We start from the raw sequence: 20,922 nt of genomic DNA on the forward strand, positions 1-20,922 counted from the left end.
TCAGGTTTAGAATGCAGTAGATGTAATTAGTTTTGTCAGCAGAAGAACCAGCAGTAAAGAATTAGCTACAACAAACACTACAAATTATGTAGCATGTGTTAAAAATAAAATTACATGGTAGCTAACAAAAAGGCTGTAACTCAATTCAAGGGTTCTCTCTGTAATAACTAATCAGGCTTGGATCTCATGGTTTCTGATGCTGGCCAAACAGCTTGAATGAATTGCAGTTGTGTATTCATCTGAAGCCATGGGCTGTGCAGGCTGCTTTCTTCTTCATCTCCTGTGGCCCCCTCTCCAAAGTGGAGGGGTGGAAATCCATTCATGTTAGAAATGTCTTGTGGTTTGATTTATCAGAGCATCAGAGTTAAAAGTATTGCCATAATTCCCTGAATTACAGATACTTAGAGAGGATGCAGAGGGTACAACATTGTGGTCTTGTCTTTTCACTTAAGTCCCCAAAACTGTCCCAGTAGTCCTTGGCTTCAGCCTCAATCCTGCACTACAAACTGCTGCTTCCACTGGCAGCTCACAGTGTCTTTGTTCTCTTCTAGCTGATAATGTTCCTGATTTGAAAGTTAAAGCATTTACACTCATAGCCTTCTCCCAGTGAGCTTCAGGCACTCCAAAAGGAGAACACACTGAAACCCCCCAGTTTGCTGTGCAGCCCAGGTGTTGGTGCTGGAACATAGGGTTTGTGACCATAGTGTGCTCTGTGCAGAGGGCAGGAGGATGAGGGAGCATCTATTCAGTTCCAGCCACCACCCCCACATTGCTCAGTGACCCATGTGAATTTTAGTCTCTTTATTCAGCTTATTGTTGAAACTTAGCTTTGAATACAGAAATGTGTTATTGTTGCCTTGGGCTTTTGGGTAGTGCTCCAGACTATTGAAAAGTTTTCAAACACTATTTTTCATGTAATCTCTGTGCAGTGAAGCATGGTAATGTTACTGCATTTTTTATGTATGAAGCTTGGAATGGTACAAAGTTTGAAAGCATCTGTTGATTTGGAGTACCACAATTTAAAATACTTAGTGCCTGAACTTACAGGCATTATTTTTAAATGTAGCTTTTAATAAGTTCAGGTGCCTTGGTGACTCCTTAGAAATACTGGGAATTAAGCCCAGCAACTAGAGAAAATGTGATTAATTGAGGTATTTTTGAAAGATGAGTTTAGAAAATTTGCTTAGTACTATGAAGGAAATATGTGGCACTGATAGTATGCAATCTATTTTTCCAGAGCAGCCTTCCCTACTTTCAGATTAACCATTCCTTTTTCTCTGTGTAATTCCCTGGTTTTTTTCCCAGGGAATTCATGGTTTTTCAACAACACTCCTATAAGACTTTGACTGTGATCAGTCCTGATTCAAAAGGTCTATTAGAACAGAAAAAATTGGAAGAAGAATGAAAAGTGGTATGTGGTTTTTAATTAAAGACGTGGGGACAGTAGATATGCACAGGAAAGGAGCAATTAAAGTTCTGTGGGTATCTCTGATGATAACTTCATCATCCTTGTGCTTGATTTGGCCATGTTACCTATGTTTTTAACTGAGTGTTCTCTTTACAAAATATCAGTGTGTTTTCCAGGTTGCTTTCCTGATGCTGAATTCTAAATTCAGGGTGGGTTTTAGTCAGAGATGCAGTCTGAATTCTCTAGAACAGTCAAGTGGAATAAAGCTGGAATCTGTGTGACTCCTCAGGACAGTTCAAACCTTTACATTTCCCTGAGGTGAGCCAGCAAGAGAGCAGGAGTTTGTCATTCCCTGGAACCTGTTTGTGGGGTGGGATCTGTACTTCCAAGTTGTACAAATGTCTGAGGGCAGAGGTGATGGTTTGATCAGATCTTTGGTTCTGTGTTTGGGTGTTCTGGAGGTGATTATGTTCTACACAGGTTCCTCCCTGTGTTCGTGTCACATCTTGTTCCCAGCAATGTTTGTTACCTCAGTTCTGTCTCTTCTGCCCATGGTTTTTTCATCTCCTTTATCCCAACTTCCATGTCTTAGCACTTCCTTCTTTTCTTGTTAATCTTGCCTGGTCTCAAACCCCTCTCTCATCACCAACTCCAGTCTTCTCACCCAAGTTGTTAGCATGAGAAAAAGAGGAATAACTAGTATCTTAAATTTGGTAGGAAATATCTTTTAAATCAAATCAGAATATTAATTTTAGGATGCTGATGAGACAAGTAATCATTTGAACATGAGCTTAGCTCATGATTACTATTATTTATGGTCACATATATTAATTATCTTTTAGTTCAGTCATAGACCAAGGCTTCTGCTGGTCTTTGAGCTGGTGTCAGTCATGCTGTTCTCAGGGACTGGGAGTCACTGAGCACAATAATAGCAGGACAATCAGGAGTTTGTCATTACACTGGTCCCCAGCTCAGCTGTGGAATAAATGTTTTTGTAGAGGGCCACAGCTGAATGTGGTTGTGAGCCATAAAATCTGCTGTTTCCTTTCATTCTGCTGGCTTGCAAAGGACTGGGGAGATTTGTGCTTAGCAAGGTAAAAAATTATCTTTGGAACCCATCTATGCTAAAACAGCAGGTCATCCATTGGAGCTGTGAACTTATTGCAAATATTCAGATGTTAAATATTCATGGCTCTGTTCTGCTGGGTGCAAATTGTGTCACATCATTCAGGGATGGCTGTGTGTCAGAAAATTGTTATAATTACCATTAAATGTTAGTGTGGAAATCCCAGGAGCTTCACTGTTGGTAGCAGCCATCAAACCTTCACTGGTGATTAGCTCAGAGCTGGTGCTGTTGTTCTGAGCATGGTGAAGGAAATCACAAACACATTTCTGGTGCTCGTGATTTGGCTGTGAATTATGTAACTGAGTAATGCAGATGTGATATTTTAAACATCTGTCATTCTGCTTTCACAGATATGGTGAAATGAGAAATGCATCTCTTAGGTTCTTTTATCAGCATTATTGCATTTCAGTTTCTGTTCAGAGCCCCTGTATTGCCCTGTAGTGGTTAAGAAATAAGTCTGTGGAAATTCCATTTGAAAAACACGTTATCAGTTTGAAACCAGACTGCTTAAGTGGCTTTCCACATATAAATAAAATTAAATGTTATTCAGTTCATATTCCTTTCACTTAAAGCACATTTTTCTTCTTTGGATGCATAAAACAACAGGCAAAAATACAGATTTTCATTAATAATGCAGTTGTTGTTCCATTGCTGCCAGATTTGCAGTATATAAATGGAAGAAAAACTTTTAACACTTTTAATAATGACTATAATTATTTCTGTCTAATTAGATTTTCAGACAGAAATGTGATTTTTTAAAATTTTTTTTTAACTAACTTTGGCTGTACTCTTGCCATATGATACAGTTCTTTTCAATTCTTAACCATGCTGAAAATGTTACAAATAAAATAGAAGGGTTTTTAGGAGCATGCATTGCAGGCTGTGGGAGCAGACTGTGGGATAACTCAAATGAGGTGTTGTTCTTTCTGCTTTGGGGAAGAGGTTTCATCTTCCAGGGAATGTCTGCAGCACCTGTCCCTGGGGCTTTCTCAGCATAGGAAGGAGAAATGTGGCTGGTACCTGGCAGTTGTTAGGGATAACAAAAGCAAACAAACTGAGCTGAGGAGAGCCCTGAGATTTTCTGTTCTGCACTCTGTGGGCTGCCCCACTTCACCCTTGGAGAAGCACTTTGGACTTCTGTTTTCCTCAGCTGGAGGTGTTTCAGTCTGCTGAGCACTGGTGTCTGGTTTTATATCATATTAGAAGAAAGTGTGTTCATATTTACAGTCTGCTTTCTAGATTGGCCTGTTCTGTTTCTATTCTGGACCATAAAGAAATCCTCCTATCATTGCATTTCCCAACTCTTTGTATCTTGCTTTCTATTATGTGTAGTACATTCTGCTTCCTTCCTGTGTGCACCACGACATCCTTATGTCAGAGAATTTAGAGAAGCATTTGGAGAAGAACTTGTTTGGTGTATTGTTTTACTTCTCAGGCAAAAGCATGACATTTTAAAGCTGGAAAGTATAGTTTGTGCTCCATGAAGAAAGGAGGAAAAAAAGAAATTATAAGATATACCTTATGTGGGGGACTTCTTTTTAATCTCATTTCAAGTTTTGTGTGGCACATAAGTGAATTCATTGAAACAGATTTTTCATATGCCTTTGTATTTCATTTCCATGCCAGATGATTTGAAGCTCTGTGACTACATAATATCATAAAATTGCATGTTGTGCAGAAGAGTAATTTTTGGTGAAATGTTGGTATTAATTTTTAAAAGCAATGTCAAAATCCAGTGGCAAACTTTCATTACCAAAATTTTTTGTCAGTTTATGGCAACTTGTCTCATGGTCCTGCCACTCTTGCTGTCTTACTCTGTACCAGTGAAATGCAGAACTCTCCATTCTTTTACTTAATATTTCTTGTCACAGTTACAACAGTGTTTCTTCTTTGCTGTAGGTGCTGTTTAAATAAAAAAAAAATATTTTGTTAAATACTATCAGGAGAAATACAAACTAAAATAGTTTTATTTTCAAATATAGTTTGTGGTGAGACTTTTCACAAGCTTCTCATTCTTGCCAGGGAGTTTTATTTTACTTCTGTTAGAAGTAGAGATGCATTTCTGTGCCTCTGATGATTTCAGGATAGATTTTCTTCATCATGTTGTGCTTACAGTAATAAACTCAATATTAGTTTCAGGGCAAGAGAAATATTCTGTACTGCCACTGTTGTTAGTGCTTTATCATAACTTTTTTTTATATTACTTCAAATGTCCTGGTTGACTCACATTTTCCTACTCTTAATTTTTTTTTTTTTTGCTTATCACTTCCATATTTATGCTGAAGTTAGATGAATCTTTTAATACTGTGTCATTTTTATGATATTGTTCAAATATTGCCTATCAGGGCCAATGATTTTTAGTGTGTAATCAGCCCTTCCAGTTTGCTCATTTGCCATTCAGTCAATATCAAATCTGTAGTTTCTTTGCTGCATCAAAGCCCTTCTCTCTTATCTCCCCACAGCCTGTGTAGACTTTAAGAAGTTATTAAAGCCAAATTATTTCCATTAAATCTGTTGACTAAAATCCAGGGAGTGATTTTTGCATTGGGACTATTTCTGTTGTTTGGGGTTGGATTTCTTTGGGATTTTTTTGCAGTTTCTGACTATTCATTTGCCTCGTGTTCACACAAGTTGGAGGCTGTTGACCCTCTTCATACCAAAGCCTGTTATCCTAGAGAAGTTTTGGGAAAAGTGAGTGGATTTAATAAATATCAAATGTATGTTTTAACAACACTCATAATTTTTGATAGGAAAAAATAATAGATGGATCCAGAGGTTTGCACACAGACTTACAGTCTGGCAATACTTTCAGCTCAATTTTCAAAGCTTTTTTAATTTTCAAAGCTTTTTAAATGTGTCTTGCTTTTTGAAGTTGAGAAAGCTGATTTTTTTGAAGTTGAAAAAGTAGATTTTTTTTTTTTTTACTTGGGTAATTCCTTTTGTACTTGAAGGAACTTTATCTAAAGGGCTGGGGGGATGAGTTCATTTACTGCACACTTCCCCTCAGTGCTAACTTTGTGAAGCAGCGTTGGAAAATGAAACCCTGCTCTGCTGGAAGTCAGTCAAGTATTTCAGGAGCAGGGGCAGAAGGCAGGGTCGTGTTCCAGGAGCTCTGAGTGCTCTCACACATCTCCAGTGTCTGCCCCTGGCCCTCTCTTAGCAGGGCTGAGGCACTTTCTCTGTTACTTGGGGATTTTTCCACCTGAAGTTCTTACATGCTTTCAAATGAACACTTTTTATATTACAGTTTTATACACATGTACAGCTAAAAATAGCAGCAGTTGAAACAGTCATTATGAAATGGAATAATGGAGATCTCTGCAAGTGGAATTCTCATCGTTGCTGTGCAGTGTGGGCAGTGGCTGCACAGCTTCTCTTCTGAGGCTCAGTGTTTGTCAGGAATTCTCCTAGCAAGGCAAAAAAAGCTTTCATTTTGCTCAGTTTGCACTGAGCTGCTATAGATAAAAGTTCTCACATGTAGAAAACTGTTTCACTGAAGGACATGGAATGATAGAACCAACTAGCCAAAAATTTTCAAAGTGACTGCTGCAGTTTGAGATTCATTTTCATTGCAGCTTCTTAAGAGCAATGTTTACTGTTAAACCTCAACTTAAGCATTTCCCTGAAGAGGAATGGCTTGGTTTGGATTTGAAAAAAAAAATCATTTGTGGTCAGATGAGTTTGGATTTTGTTTTATAAAACATGTTTGCTTCCAGCATTCATAAGGTTAATTTTATTTTGTGAAAATAAGTGCATGCAATTCACCTCAAATGCTGACTGGAGAATGTAGGAATCGTTTTTATAACCTCGCTACTAGTTTTTAGCAAGCTTAGGGTTTTTTTTAAAAAAGTGAAGATGAATGAAATGGTGGCCCCCAGTCCTGTAGCCCTTGATCCCTGGTAATGTCTGCATGGTGTGGTTTTGACTGAAGGTGACTTTTATGGTTTCCTATTCAAAATTTATTTCATATTTTACACATATATTTTGGCAATTGCTGCCATTTATCTCCTTGCTTGGCTGTTCCCTCTGATAAGGGATATTTTCCATGCACATCCTATACTGTGTTTTATTCCTTGACACTAAAGTGGTTTGTACTGCACAGATGACTTTGTAAGACTCCAGCTCTCTTTCTGGAATTCTGGCAATAATTGTCCTATTGAAATTGAAGCACTGCTTGTGTAAAGTGTAACAGGCTTTTTTTGTTAGGGATGATGTCAGCATGAGAGATGGCCTCAAGGAGCCATTAAAAGAACATAGGACTTTTGACTGTTATTGACTTTTCTCCTCAGTAAAATACAGTTCTGCAGAAGATGGATCAGTGCCTGCAGTGGTATGAGATGTATTTGTTGCCTTTACTGTGCAGTCTGAAGAATCTGTATCTCAGTGCCATAAATACAGAGGCACTCTATTAAGAATGTCAGAGAAATGCAGTAATAAGAGGCATAAAATTTTATAGAAATGCTTGCCTTTCTCTGAAAGTAATTGGCCTTTTTATGTGAAATTACTCACTTTGCTTTTTAGGACCTTTGAATTTTCAGTTCTGGTTTGTTTCTAACTCTTCCCTTAAGACATTTTGACATGTAATTGCAGCTAGCAACTTTTCTTTATTGTCTGTCTATCTATTGCAGATTTTATCATTCCATTTAAACTGTTGTGGGGAAAAAAGGACTTCAGTAATACATTTTGAACTGATTGGTGAAATATATGGAGAGAATATGCAGAATTAATGTGGCAATAGGTAAATAGCAGCTGTTATATTAACTGACATTTATATGTGAAAATGCTTCTAGATGGAGAATTTTATGTCCAGTATTAAGATGAATTGAAGCTTTTAGTAAAGTAAATAGATGAACAGTAGAAATAAGAAGTCTTTGTTAGTTGCATTTTATGTTTCCAGCCCTCCTGAGTGACACATTCCTCCTGCTTTTATTCCATGCCAGGTTGTCCTTCCCCAAGTTCCAGTTTACTCACAGAGCTGTTAGAATGGCTGGATATATGAGGTATTTTACTGATTGAGATGGAAGCCAGGGCAGAACATCCAGCAAAGTGACAGTACCACACAGTCTTCCTCACTCTGATCTCTCCAGGTGTGACTCTACAGCCATGGACAGATTGTTGAGGGTTGTTTATCAATGTGGTCCATGTACCTGGGATGCCTGAGCTGGAAGGACCACCTTGGACTGTGTAACTGTACTCAAAATGCACTGTGCTGCCTTGCAGGGTTTTTCTAGCCTGGCTCAGTCCTTCTAGAGGTCCTTGACACTCTTCTGTCACCAGTGTCATTACCAAATCTAATGCATGCTCTGCATTAGATTTTGTATTAACCTGTGATTTTGCTTTGTCCTGGTTATCTGACCCTTCCTTCCCCTCCCTTTTATGAATACCTGAAGTTTGGCTGTGGATTTTACACTACAGACTGTGGTACCTAGCATAGTAACTGAAGTCTTCTAGTGAAATGGAGGAGCTAATATTTATCATATTCTTGATTTCCTGTCTGTTTTGGGAGAAGCTGTATGTGCAGCATAGTTCCTTGGCAGGAGTCTTTTCTATTTTCCATATCTGCTTCTGTGCATAGTCTTTGTTCATACTGTGTGCCCTGTGTTTTCCATGTAAAATTGGAAAAGAGGGAGAAATGGGTTTGAGGAGACAATAATGTGTGGAGACCTTGAAGCCTTCTGAGTGCTTACTGATCAGTCTCTGGACCATGAGAAAAATGTGGTACTTTTAACTTGTAGAAGTAAAGTTGCCCCATAGAGCACAGAGCCTCCTCTCTCTCCTCTTGCTGAGAGCAGACATCTCCCTGTTCCACTGCTCAGCCCTTGCTCTGGAGGTGGAATCCTGCACTGTGTCCTGTAGTGAAGTTTACTTCTGAATACAACTTACCACCATGTGAGGACAAGCATAACAACATTAGCAAGCTTTTAATTAAAAACAAGATAAAAATATGTATGAAGTGACTTGACTTTCAAATTCAACATTTCATCTCAGGCCTCCAAAACAATGTCTTCAGCTGAACTTTTTACAGCCCTTTGCCACTTTTGTTCCTGTTTCTGCATGGCACCTCAGCTCCCCTCTGCACAAGCCAGATCACTAAGAACAAGTTGCTGTAAGTTATGAACTGACAGCCAGGTTAGTTCTGCCTCTGTGGACATGACAAGTTATACTCAAGTCTTGAGCCATCAACTGTCTTGAAGTGTTCATGGGAAAGTGAAGAGGTGATGTCAAAGAAAATGAGGAATTGTTTTGATTGGGAGAGTCCATAGAAGGGAGGTGTGTTGATGTTTTTGGTAGGAGTATGTTCATATACTGGTATTTATTCTCCATGGTCCTGAGTGGGAGAACTGAGAAAAGCAGATGTCCTAGATAAAAACAGATGATGAAGAAATACAGAAGAGGTAAATTTTGGTTTTTGTATGCTGGGAATCAAAACAGCAAATCTGAACCATGTAATGATTTTAAGTGATTGTGTTGCAGTGAGACATTTTCAAAACAAGATTAGTCTCCTTTGTTTTAGCCAAGATGGTTGCATAATGCTACAAGAAAATGGAATGCTTAAGTAATGAAGACTTTGATCTTACTCAATTCAAAGTAATGTCGACTTAGAAAATCCTGATGAAAGATTTTCTTTCAGAAGTTGTTTTCTTACTTCTCCTTTTCTCAATTCTTTGTTAAGGCAAGACTTCAGCTTATCTGTCAATGTGCTGATAACAGCTAATTTGAGGAAACTGTGCTGCCAAAGGAAGTCACTGCCCTCATATATCCACTAGAGAGACAGTTCATGTAAGTCCTCCCCAAGTTAGCTTCAGGCAAAATTTGCAAGAGAAGTTTAAACAGCTTCAAAAATCATGTGAGCTAACTTGACGGTTTTTCTGCCTGATGTGAGTTGGGAAATGCTCACACAAGCATTGCAGAATTAGTAGCTTACAGCAAAGGGCTGGTGGGGAGGACCCAGGAGAGGGGGTAATTTTAAACCAGTAAAGTCGGATCCCAGAGGGTGGGGATCTCCAAAGCTTTCAGATGTGCTTAAACTGTCTTTGTTATACTGTATAAAAGGCTAGACATGAGGGCTTCATGCTATCATTTGACTTTTTTGTTTTTCTTTTTTAGTTTTAAATCAATAAGGAGTATGTTTGGGCCAAACCCAGCCAGCTTCTTTCAAACCAGTTTTATCAATGGAGGGGTGTAGGCTGCCATACCAGCTTTGTAGGTGTAGTCCAAAGGCTGCTTTCCTTGGAGATAAATACTGTGTCTGTGTATGTTCTGCATTAAAAAAGCAGAGGGGCTGCACTGCAGCTGGGCAGTGAGGAACTGAGCTTCCCTCATTTAACTGGCCCTGCTGAGCTGGAGACTCCAGTTCATTCACTCAGTGAGAGATCTTCTGCAAAGTTACTTCTCCAACTTCCAATTAGCTTTAGAGCTGTTTGAAAGAGAAGCATGATTATGCTGTTGGGTGTGTGCCAAGTTCAGTAAGGAAAGGGAATGAAATTACTAAAAGAGAGAAGGCTGGGGGCTGTCACTGGGAAGCTGGAAGTAGAGCACATGTGAAAATTTCTTTAACCACAAACCGCATGTGAAGGGGTTGGAATTAATTCCTGTTTTCAGACATGGATAAACAGTTCAACTTTGCATCATCTCTGCTGTAGCAGTACATGAGTTGCAGTTTGTATTCTGTCTGAAATCTGTCCTGTTGTTTACTGGTCAGTCATAAGGCCCAGCTGGGCAGGTCACCTGACTTCCTTCTGCCTCCCTTTTAAAGCTACTGAAAATCTGCCCCTGCTCATCTGAACAGTGGTTTCATCTCACTCTCAAAGTGTTGGCTTAGCTCCAGTGTGTGCCATCCCTAAAATCCCATGATGTGTACAGAAGGACATACATGCTTTGTACTGAGGTATGTATCCATAATGAGCAGAACTTGGGTGTAAATCCCTGATCACATTCCTGTATTTGCTACTCTGAAAAGACCTGTTTTATTAGAAGTGTTTGTGAGTTAAGGAATCAAAACAAAACAAAAAACAAAAGAGCGGTTTCATGGTTGTTATTAACCAGCTAGTCCAAATCCCAGGTACTGCCAGAAGTCCTAATCTTGTTCTTCAATACTCACAAAGCCACATTCTTGTCCTCTCCCTTGTGTTGATGTTAGAGATTACTCAACTGCAGCAGGAACTGGACCATGCCTCAGAAGGGCTGAAGACTTTTTGTGGCTTTGGTTTTTTTCAGGATTTGCTCTCAGTAATGACACCCAACTGGCAGTGTGGCTGCACAGCCTGGTGCAAGGGAGAGCATGGGAACACGTGGCCAGTAAGGAATTGCTCTGAGGCTTCATGTGGCTGACTGTGATGGCAGGGTCTGCATTGAATAGTGAATAAACAATAGTTGATGTAACAGTTTGATCCATTCAGGCTACACATTTTTCTACTCTAGAGCCAATTAGAGGAAAAGCAACTGGAGTTGTTGGAATAGAAGAGTTTTCAGTTCCTGCAGGGACTGGAGTTTGTCACTCTTGCCTGCTCTCCAATAGCCACACAAGAACAGCTATGTAATGATGTTCTATAGTTGTCACTGTTTTTCTGTTTTTAATAAACAAACAATATTTTTCCTTGTAAAAGGAAAATGAAATCATTTTGCAGGGGAAGTGGCATTGTATTCCAAGTTACTCTTGTTAGAATGTTTATCCTCTTCTTGCTGTACTCAGGTGGTTCTGCTCTAGCAAGACATCATGCTTTCCTTGGAAATGTGCTTTCTTCTCAGTGGTCATGCAGCCTTGCATTAAGGGCAGGACTGTAAGATGTGTTTGTGTTTAGTCAGTGTTTTTTATGGTGGCACCTGTGAGGTTTTCCTTCGTATGTCAAAGAGAAAGCTAAACTACAGCAAATATGCATTAAAATCATGTGAAGAGAAAAAAGGGAAGGAGAATGGGAGTTGGTGTTCAGAATCTTGTTTTCCTCTTTGATCCCAGGTATGATTGAGTTTTCTTACTTAGTGTAATTAAAGTTCTTACAGATCTTTGTCTATAGATTTTTCTAGTCTCAAGAGCAAGTGGTGAATGTTGCAGAGACTAGGCCAGGTAAGAGGGTTGTACTTGCTTAATTTTTTTCTTTTTTTTTTTTTGGTTAATATGGTCTGTTTTAACAGATAAAAAGCCCAGTGTAGTTCAAGTAACTCAGAAGCCAGATTCTGCAAATCTCCCTTGTGTGACTGTTCTTAGGATGCTTCTGAATTAGAAAACAAAAAAGCCTGCCAGGTTTCATGGGTAATCTGGGTGTTGAAGGGGGAAAAAAAAGGTAAAGGCTTTGGCCATAGTTCTCACTTCATTAAACCTGCTTCCAGCAAGGGATTTGTGGGAGTTCTTCAGAGAAGTGAGGGGTTTTCTTGTTTTTTAAAAGCTTTGGCAAGAAGCTTTGTTATTTGTATTGAATATTCCAAAATAAAACTGTAGCCAGAGGAAATAGCATCTGTGAAACTTTGATTCACACATGTGGAACTTGACAATGATTTGGCAGTGATTTGAAGCAGGTTTTATAAAGGACAGTTCAGCAGCCTTGGTCAAAAGCTACAAACCTTGTCTTTAGCACTCAAGGCAATCCTGAGGGCCCATGTCAGTGTGATGTGTAATCTTCTATTTGTGTTTCATGTCATGCAGTGAATTCTCAGGTTGGTGGAGCAAGTTTTGATGGTCACTCTGCATTCCAAATGAAGAAACCACTAACCTTTGCCTTGTTTTCTGCAACTGCAGAAATCACAGCCTGTGCATGGTGCCAAAAGCAGCAGGTTGGAGAGTCTCAGTTACAAACTGTTAGTCATGGAAATGGTTAAAGTGCAGTTTAATGCTGCTCTGCTGCTGCTAAGCAGGAATGTGATCATGCATATCAAACATGGATCTGCTGAGAATTGAAATGTGATAAGTGTATCAAGGATGGATCACATCTGAACTTAATCTTCCTTCATGAAATGCTGGAAATTGAAACTGGAAATTCTATATTTTATTACAGGGCTACAGAAATAATGCAGGTGAAAACAGTCTTTGTTACATCAGTTCTGTGGGTATCTGACTTGGGCAGTGGGGCTGTCCTTGACACTTTACCTGGGGAAAACACAGGAGGAACAAATGCATTTTGGTTCAGCAAATGCTACCTTACCTTAATTGGTTTACATGAAGATTATCTTGATGCCTGGGGAAATAATTGGGAAAAGTTCAGGTTTGACAGGGCTGGCAGGTAGAAGGTGAGTCAAGAGATGACATTTTTGGGGTTTGTTTTAAATTAGGGTATGGCAAAAGTGGTAGTCTTGTATCACAGCAGGCAGGAAGAGGTAAAGTCACCCCTCCTATGTCAGGAAATCCTCCAGGTGTGAAATGAAGCTTGAAGGATGCCAACATTTTCAGTGTTTGGAAAGAAAAACACTCCCAGTAACTGAGTACAGGGAGCAACATCATCAGAAGTATATCACAGAGGTATTCCCTTATGATGATTTCTGGTTTCCTTGTGCAAGAAAAGTCAGTACCATAATACCAGTACCTCATCTGCTTGGGGCTATGCTTTCATTATATTAATATTCTCTTAATAGCTTTATGGGAGTGTTTCCTAAAAGTCAGCAGAATCACAAGGATTGTTGCTTCTAGGTTATCAAGTTCTGAAGTGTTTGAGAAGTGAAAAAAAAATCATAAAACCAGGATAAAGATGCATGCATTTATTTGGCTAAAAGAATGACAAGCTAAAGGTGGAGCTGAGGTTTGTATAACAATGTGCCTCAAATCCATTTGGAAATGTTGTTGTTCTAATAGAGTTGATTCTAAATGTCAGCATTGAGCAATCAGATGACATCAAGTTCCTCAAAAGATGGTTTTAGTGACATTATCTGAGAGGTGGCTGTACCTAAGCAGTCACTTTCCAGGGAGCAGGAGCTGTGAAGGAACTGTTCCAGTGAGCTGCTTTCCCTGTCATCAAGGCTACATCACCCCATTCAAGGATATTCTCCAGTGCCATGGTGGTTTTGTTGTTATCAGTGTGAAAGTGTGGAGTTTGCTTCTGATCTTTAAGTTGTGTATGTGGGAAAAAGAAAAAAAAAAAAAAAAGGGCTGTTTACACAGTTCCAGATTTTGGTATTTCTTCTTAAACAGCTGCACCTTCTCCTCCTAAAGCAGTTAGTGCTGCCTTTTGCCTTCTGTCACTATATTGCCTGTCAGTCTTCTTGTCATTGATCGGCTTCTTTAATTATTCATAAGAAAACATACTTTCTTCTGTCAGCTGCAAGCTCATATGTCTTAGATTTGTCTGTTATTAAAGGAAACCATGAATGTGATTTCTAGCTACAGTACATGTCTCATAGTTTTTGGGAAAAAAGAACATTTGCTTGCCATAGAAATGGAGTCATTCTAGCTGAGGGCAGTCTGTAGCCACCAGTGTCAGCATTGGGATTCAGATGAATTCACAGGTGCCAGGGTTGTTGCATCACTGCAGCAAGTTCATGGCTGCCATCCCACAGCTGCAGAGGGGCTGTGCTGGAGCTGTGTTACATCATGGGAGGGAGCTGACAGTGCTGCCAGTGGCACAGCCTCTCTTACATCAGTGTTGCCAGCTGGTGTTGTGGTGGTTGCAGACATTTGGGTTTGAGTAGACAGCCAAAATCTGGGCTTTGCTGGTTGAAATTTTAAAAAATAAAAATTTAAAGTGTGTGGGGAACACGTGCAGGTCTCTGATGACAAAAGGCAGACTTTTATTAACAAAATTTTGTAGCAAAGCCCAGGTCTAGAGTGTCTGTCTTTGTGGTAGTTAATTGGAATGAGAGCAGAAGCCATATTCCCATCACAACAGGATTATGGACTGATCCCATCAGCATCTGGTGATGAACTGGAATTCACCCCCACCCAGCTGGTCTGAGTGCCAGCCACAGTTGAGCTGCAGCTCCCTCTCTTTGTAGTGTGGATAGTGGGTACCCCATGTGTTGAACAGTGCATCTTTGTGCATCACTCATTGTCCTTTGGAGACAAAATTTGTGTTACAGCTGAAGCTAAAAATATGTGAACACAGACCTGCTAATGTTTGATGTTAGAGGAACATTCTTTGAGCAGGAGGAGTTTGCATTTAATGCCAAATGATGCAATTTGAAGCACAGTGTATCTCTAGTCACATTTAACATTGGATTTGCTGGCTGTCTCCACAGAATTCTAATTAAGATGGAAAAGGTCAGTGCTCTGACTCTGCTCTGAGATTTCATTTTGTATCTGTACTGTTGGCTTTTTTATCTTTCACGAAGAGCTTAGTTCCAAAGAATGCTTCCTCTTTGCCAAAATTCCACATGATCTTGCCTTCAAGGAAACACATCCATTTTTAGTAAACTAGGAGAGCCTTTTTTTTTAAAGAAGATTTCTGCTAACAGTGATTTTAACCCATGAAATGTGGACACAAATGAGTTAATCCTAGTTCAAATTAGAACAGCTATATTTCATTCATATTATTATTCATAGTGAAATTCAGTATTTGTGCTTTTATGGGGGAATTAGTAATTTGATTTTTTGCAGTTTATGGTAGGAGAAGCAGCAAGGGTGTGCACCTACTTGTTAAAGAAAATAACCTGCATCGCATTGATTTCTTCTTGCCTGTTAAAAAATATGAAAATTTAAATAATACCTCACTACAACACCTGTTATTTTCTCTGAGAAATAGAAATCTTTGCAGAAATTTTAGTTTACACAGTATATCTCACTTATACTTTCTCTTTTGAGAAAGTAACCAGCTAGTGCTGTGCTGCTGGGCAGCAAACATGTGAATATATAACCAATCACTGGGATGATTTTGTTATCTGGTTTTGTTGTAGCTGTGCCTCTCATTCAGGTGTTCTGAGGAAGGTGATGGGGGAGAGGATGGAATTGCTGAATTGTTTCATGCAGTAACTGCTGCACTCTGCCCTATTTCTGGTCACATTTAGGGTCTTTTCTGGCATGGGAAAGGATTCCAGAGAAATTGAACAAAATAAAAAATGTCACTGTATCTTAGGGATGCTGTGTTCTGAAATTGAGGAAATTTAAATACTTATTGAAGGTTTATGGGGGACAAAGCAAGGATTGCAAATAACCAAAAGCAGTTCTTGAATTTGCAGGTTCAGAATTCACACTATTTTGTCATATGTTGCTTCTGTCTAATTCTCAACTCAATTCTCAACTCTCTTTTTAGCTTAGTTGTTGTTTTCCTACTGCTTGTCTGTTTTTATGGTCCTGGCCAACCCTCACTCCTGGCTCCCCCTTTGGGCACATGACATCACAGAGGCTGTGTACAAGACAGCATTCTCATGGCCATAATGAGTAAAAATGCTCTGAATTTGTTACCCAAACTTGTTAGGGATAGACCCATTTTGAATGATTTAAGAGACTACACTGCAGCATCAAAATTCAGCTGATTTAATCCATTTCCCATGGAATATCTACTGCTAAATAGGAATGCCAAGTTTTAAAAATCACTGTAGATTGAGAGAAGTCTAGAAAACTTATTCATTGGTGCTAACCAGCTTTGGTGTCTCTTTCCTATCACACTCTGAGCTCATTTGTTGCATAAAAGTGTATTTTCATTTCTTCATACCTAGTGATATTTTTGCATGGAGTTATTTCTGTAGCAGTACTAAATCATAGTTCACAGCATGTGAAGTTCTTGACTAATTCATGCCTTATGGTCTGCACAATGTGTAAAAAATAGTTTTTAGATGTTCTTTGGTAAGGTAAAGTGAAACAAAAAGCAAATGAGAATTCTCATATTTGTGGTTAAACCCTTTCCAAAACAGAGTAGAAAGAAACTTCTTGTGACTTTTCTGCCAGAAAATAGGGCTCACTACTTGGGATGCCTGTTTCTCTGTTGAAATGGGTAGAATTCAAGCTGCCTTTGGAAGCACAGCTGTGGGAAGGAGGGATAAAGCTGTGAGCTGAAGGATGCTCTTATGTTGAGAGAGAAGTGGTGGAATTCAGAAACTTTTACACCTTATACGTAAACCAGTGTTGTAATAATTCTTCAAATAGATGGTTAAACATCCAGTCAATGTGGGAAATAAGTATTTTCTCTAAATTACTCTTGCTTGTTTCTTGTCTACTCTGAAATAATTTGCATTTTTCTCTCTTTCTTTCATGGTAATACACAATTATATTGTGAAACCTCATAGCAAGTTGTGTGGATGGTAGGTAATTCCAGTGTGGTTAGCTGCACTTGGTAGAAATGTCTCAGGATACATGACTTATGTTGGAACAGTATGATTGAAAACTTCTCTTCTCCTGTTTGTTGTACAGCAGTGTTGGCACACAGATCCCACTAGGAATGTCACAGTTTTGGACACCACACTCTAGCACAGCACTAAACTCTCCTTTAAATCTGCAGCTCTGCAACTTGGAGGGGAGGGCTGGAGTGTGCTGTCATTGTCACTAAATCCTAAATTAGAATTAAACTATGGAAGTGAAGCAGAAGGGACTTTAGGACATACTAGAGCACTCTGGGAGATGGCTGGTGCAAAATCAGCATGCATTGCATAAATTCTTGAAAGTGTGTGCTCTGTTCTGCAGGATATATACAATTACTTTATTGACTCCTTTGTTACCTACAGATTCTTGAGCAGGTTGTGATCAGTCCAATTAATTTGCTGCTTCCACTTAAGTTGGAGTTCAGTGAGTGCTTTAAAATGCCAAGAATAGTCTCTGCCACCAAAGTAGGGATTCTTCTGCCTGCACCAGGATTTTTCCCTGGTTCTGGTATAGGGTTTTTGGGAGAGGTGATCAGAAAACCACTGTATTTCTGATCAGTTTCTCATCAGTTTCTCTCACACACTCTGGCAATGCAAAGCGCCTGGGACAAGCTGTAGAGGTAGGGAAATTCTGCTTTGGCAGTAGCAGGAAGAAGGATCCATCAGAATGATATTTCTTTGCATTGATGCATTTATCTGATGTTTTATCTGGATTAGCAAATGGTAAGATCAGGATGTTTATAGAGCCTGTCTTTAGCAATCTGTAAGTGCAAGTTTTTCTTCACTCTTGGAAGAAAGGGATAAAAGGGAAAAATGTTTTTCTTTTTCACAAAAAGTAGAAAAATAGGGCAAAGATCTCAAACTGCTTTCTGTCATAAAATAATAAAACTATTCTAGATATGCAATGCAAACTTATTGCTGCCTTCTATCATTTTGTAGTTTTAACTCCCACTATTAGAGCTGTCGGAAACATTCATTTAAAGTGTTGATTTTTCAAAATCAAGTTTGGACAAGTTGAAGCTGAGGTCATGTTTGAGCCTGATACCAGGTGGAAAGAAGCACTTGGTGTTTGTGTATTGGCCGGGGAGTGATTTTTAATTTATTTATTTTTTAAAATTTTTATTGGTGAACGGACAAGGGGTTTCATGATGTTCCCCATTAACTTTTTGTATTGGTGGATTAGAAGTTTCCATGACTTTCATGCTTTCTTACCTGTGTGCACCCTGCTGAACCTTATATCCATCCCAGCCCCTGCTGTAGTGAGCTTTTGGCATACCTGGAGGCTGGGTAATGCTTCTATCAGAACTCAGAGCTGGGTGTGTCAGGAAATGGGGCCTGTAGGTGTGAGTCTGTGGGAACTGCCCTTTGGAATTTATAAGCAGCAGCTTTCCTTGACCTTTAAAGAAAAAAGAATCCTTTGCCAACTGCATTATTTATCACAATACAGCTTGGGAAGGAGAGTAATGCTCATGGATATTTTGTGCCCATAGACTGGAAATTGGAACCGTCCAAGGAAACATACAGATTCTTCAAGTGTAACAATTTGGTAGGTGTTTTGGTTAGGGAAGTTTAACCAAAACAACCTTGCCAAGCAAGGAACTTAGTGTAAGTTCTAAGGCAGCTTTACTGACTCTTTCTGGTTTCCCTCCCTGCAGACTTGTCCCGGAACAGGCTGTCGGAGCTCCCAGCAGAGGCCTGCCACTTTGTCTCCCTGGAGACTCTGAATCTGTACCAGAACTGCATTCGATATATCCCAGAGGCTGTTCTGAACTTGCAGTCTCTAACATTTCTAAATATCAGGTAACAGTTGTCTTACCAATTGTGCTTTAGCATGAGGAAAGCTTTTGCACTCAGCCCAAACACACTCCTTTGTGACAGAGCATGGTCACTTATCAGAGCCCCTGAAAGGGTACAAAAACCTCACAGTGCTTCACACTGAGTTCAAAAGCCTCTGATCAGCCTTGATATTCAGATTTTGTTCACACATAACTAGATAAAGCAAGTAATGAAGAACAGTCTCATGGAACCACTTTTGTAGCAATTACATAAAAACTGATTTGATCATCTAAGTGGAGTGTGCTTTTTGTGTCTTTCATTGCATGAATATTTCTCATTAGGCTTATGATTATTTTGTTTTCTTTCTGTCCAAAAGTCGAAATCAGCTTTCAACATTGCCAGTACACCTCTGTAGTCTACCACTAAAAGTTTTGATAGCAAGTAATAATAAGCTGGTTTCAATACCTGAAGAAATTGGACGGCTCAGACAGCTGACAGAGCTTGTGAGTATACGCTTGATTTCCAACTATTACTGTTCTGCTCTTGGCTAAGGATGATCTGTGTCTGCCACAGTGTCTCTAACTGTGTTTGATTTTATATAGAGGTGTTAGAAAAGAGTTTTAAATACTTTGAGATTTTAGAAGAATTTTATGTGAGGGGAAGACGCACTGGAGAGCAATTGATCCATGTCAGTTTAAATGTCTTCCCTATTCTAGAAAGGAAGACCTGGTGGAATTAGAGTTCTTGCTATGTTTATTTCTGACAGAAAGCTTTTATCTAGCAAATTGTGCTACCTGATATACTATGGAGTAACTTGAAATAAGTTTCTACATCTGAATGCTTCGTTTTTTAAAGCTTTTATTTCCCTCTGTGTTTAAAATGAGAACATGCCCCATGTCAGCAGTGTGATTGAATGAATATACAGATCTGAGTTGTTGTATAAATAGCTGTCTTTTTTTTCTAAGTACACCTGCATATTTTGGTCAACAGAGACTTAGACAGTGATAACTCATTCTTTCCTCTTCTTTGTAGGATGTGAGCTGTAATGAAATACAGACAATACCTCCACAGATTGGCAGTTTGGAGTCCTTGCGAGACCTAAATGTCAGAAGAAATAATTTGGTGCGTTTACCTGAAGGTGAGAAAATGGTTCTCCACTCTAACAGCAGAAACTTCAAACACTTCTCTGTTTTCAGTCCCTTTTTCTTCCCCTGAGAGCTAGAAGCAGCTTAATTGTTTTCTGAAACACATATTTTCATACCCTTGGGTTTTTTTCTTATCCTCTTTTAATATTCTGAATTGTATGTTTGTTTTCTATCTCCAGAGCTTGCTGAGTTGCCTTTGATTCGATTAGATTTCTCCTGCAATAAAATAACAACAATACCAGTTTGTTATAGGAACCTCAGACATCTTCAGTCCATCATGTTAGAAAACAACCCTCTCCAGTCCCCCCCTGCACAGGTAAACTGCAGCTACAAAATCAGATGACAAGTTCAGCTAAATTGGGCAGAACTAAGTTATAAATTGAAGGATTATATTACATATTTGTTACTTAAGAACAAGAGAACTTTAAATACATTCTGTTGTCTACAAGTATTAAATATGTAGCACAGCTTGAAAAATCCCTTTTCTTCTTTTTACTGTATTAATAGTCTCTGCTGTGGAATATTACAAAAAAATTCACTAATGTTGGCTTGAATATTTCTGCTTTCAGCAGAGGAGAGAGGAAACTCTGTTAGGCAAGACTCATTTTCTGTCACTCAAATGTCAAAATTTTGACTGAGGCCTCAGTGCTGCAGTTTGCTGATCCACTTTGCAGCAGAGTACTCAAATTGGCCTTTGAGCTAGAAACTGCAGTATTGTTAATGACTAATTTGATTTTCAGTGTGGGTATAGGAGCCCCTGAGTATTACAGGTTCTACTGTGAGCTGCTGCATCAGAGTCAAGAGGGGCACTTGCTGTAACTTGTAGTTTCAGTAGGGTTTTGCTTTCCTTGTGAAAGCAGAGACAGCTGTTACTGCCTTCATTGACTGTAAATTTGAGCTGGCTTTGGCAGTCTGCCACTGCCATTCAAATATGGGCATGGGTGGGATGCATCTGTTCTGATGCCAAGGGTATAAATTCTGGTACTTGTGAATGCTCATGTCTTGTTTGCATGATGAAATTTCAGCATCCAACTGACAGAGTTGCTTGCAGACCAGATGTACTTGGAGGACAGCTTCCATTTGTCTACCACAGGCATCCCATGATGCTCCACTATAGGTGTTCCTCTAAAATGCAGTGATATTAGAATAAAAGATACATTGACTGATGTAAATGTGCTCATTTATTATTATTCTCAACTGCATCTTGAATGTCTGTAGTGTATTTTGAAAATACATTGTCAAATTATACTTAC

The 20,922-nt window shown here is 39.1% G+C and overlaps 1 protein-coding gene across 13 annotated transcripts in view; it reads left to right on the top strand.

Annotated features, from left to right (window-relative positions):
• The window catches only part of LRCH3 (leucine rich repeats and calponin homology domain containing 3), a 61,213-nt gene that overhangs the window by 5,812 nt on the left and 34,479 nt on the right, over positions 1–20,922 (top strand). For all 13 annotated transcript variants that reach the window (XM_063167090.1, XM_063167077.1, XM_063167080.1 and 10 more), the window contains exons 2-5: positions 18,404–18,548; positions 18,901–19,027; positions 19,557–19,662; positions 19,849–19,985. In XM_063167090.1, the coding sequence (XP_063023160.1) occupies positions 18,404–18,548; positions 18,901–19,027; positions 19,557–19,662; positions 19,849–19,985 (515 nt within the window). The remainder of the gene's footprint in view (positions 1–18,403; positions 18,549–18,900; positions 19,028–19,556; positions 19,663–19,848; positions 19,986–20,922) is intronic.

This window comes from Melospiza melodia, chromosome 12 (genome assembly GCF_035770615.1).
Source record: "Melospiza melodia melodia isolate bMelMel2 chromosome 12, bMelMel2.pri, whole genome shotgun sequence".
Taxonomy (NCBI): Eukaryota; Metazoa; Chordata; class Aves; order Passeriformes; family Passerellidae; genus Melospiza; species Melospiza melodia.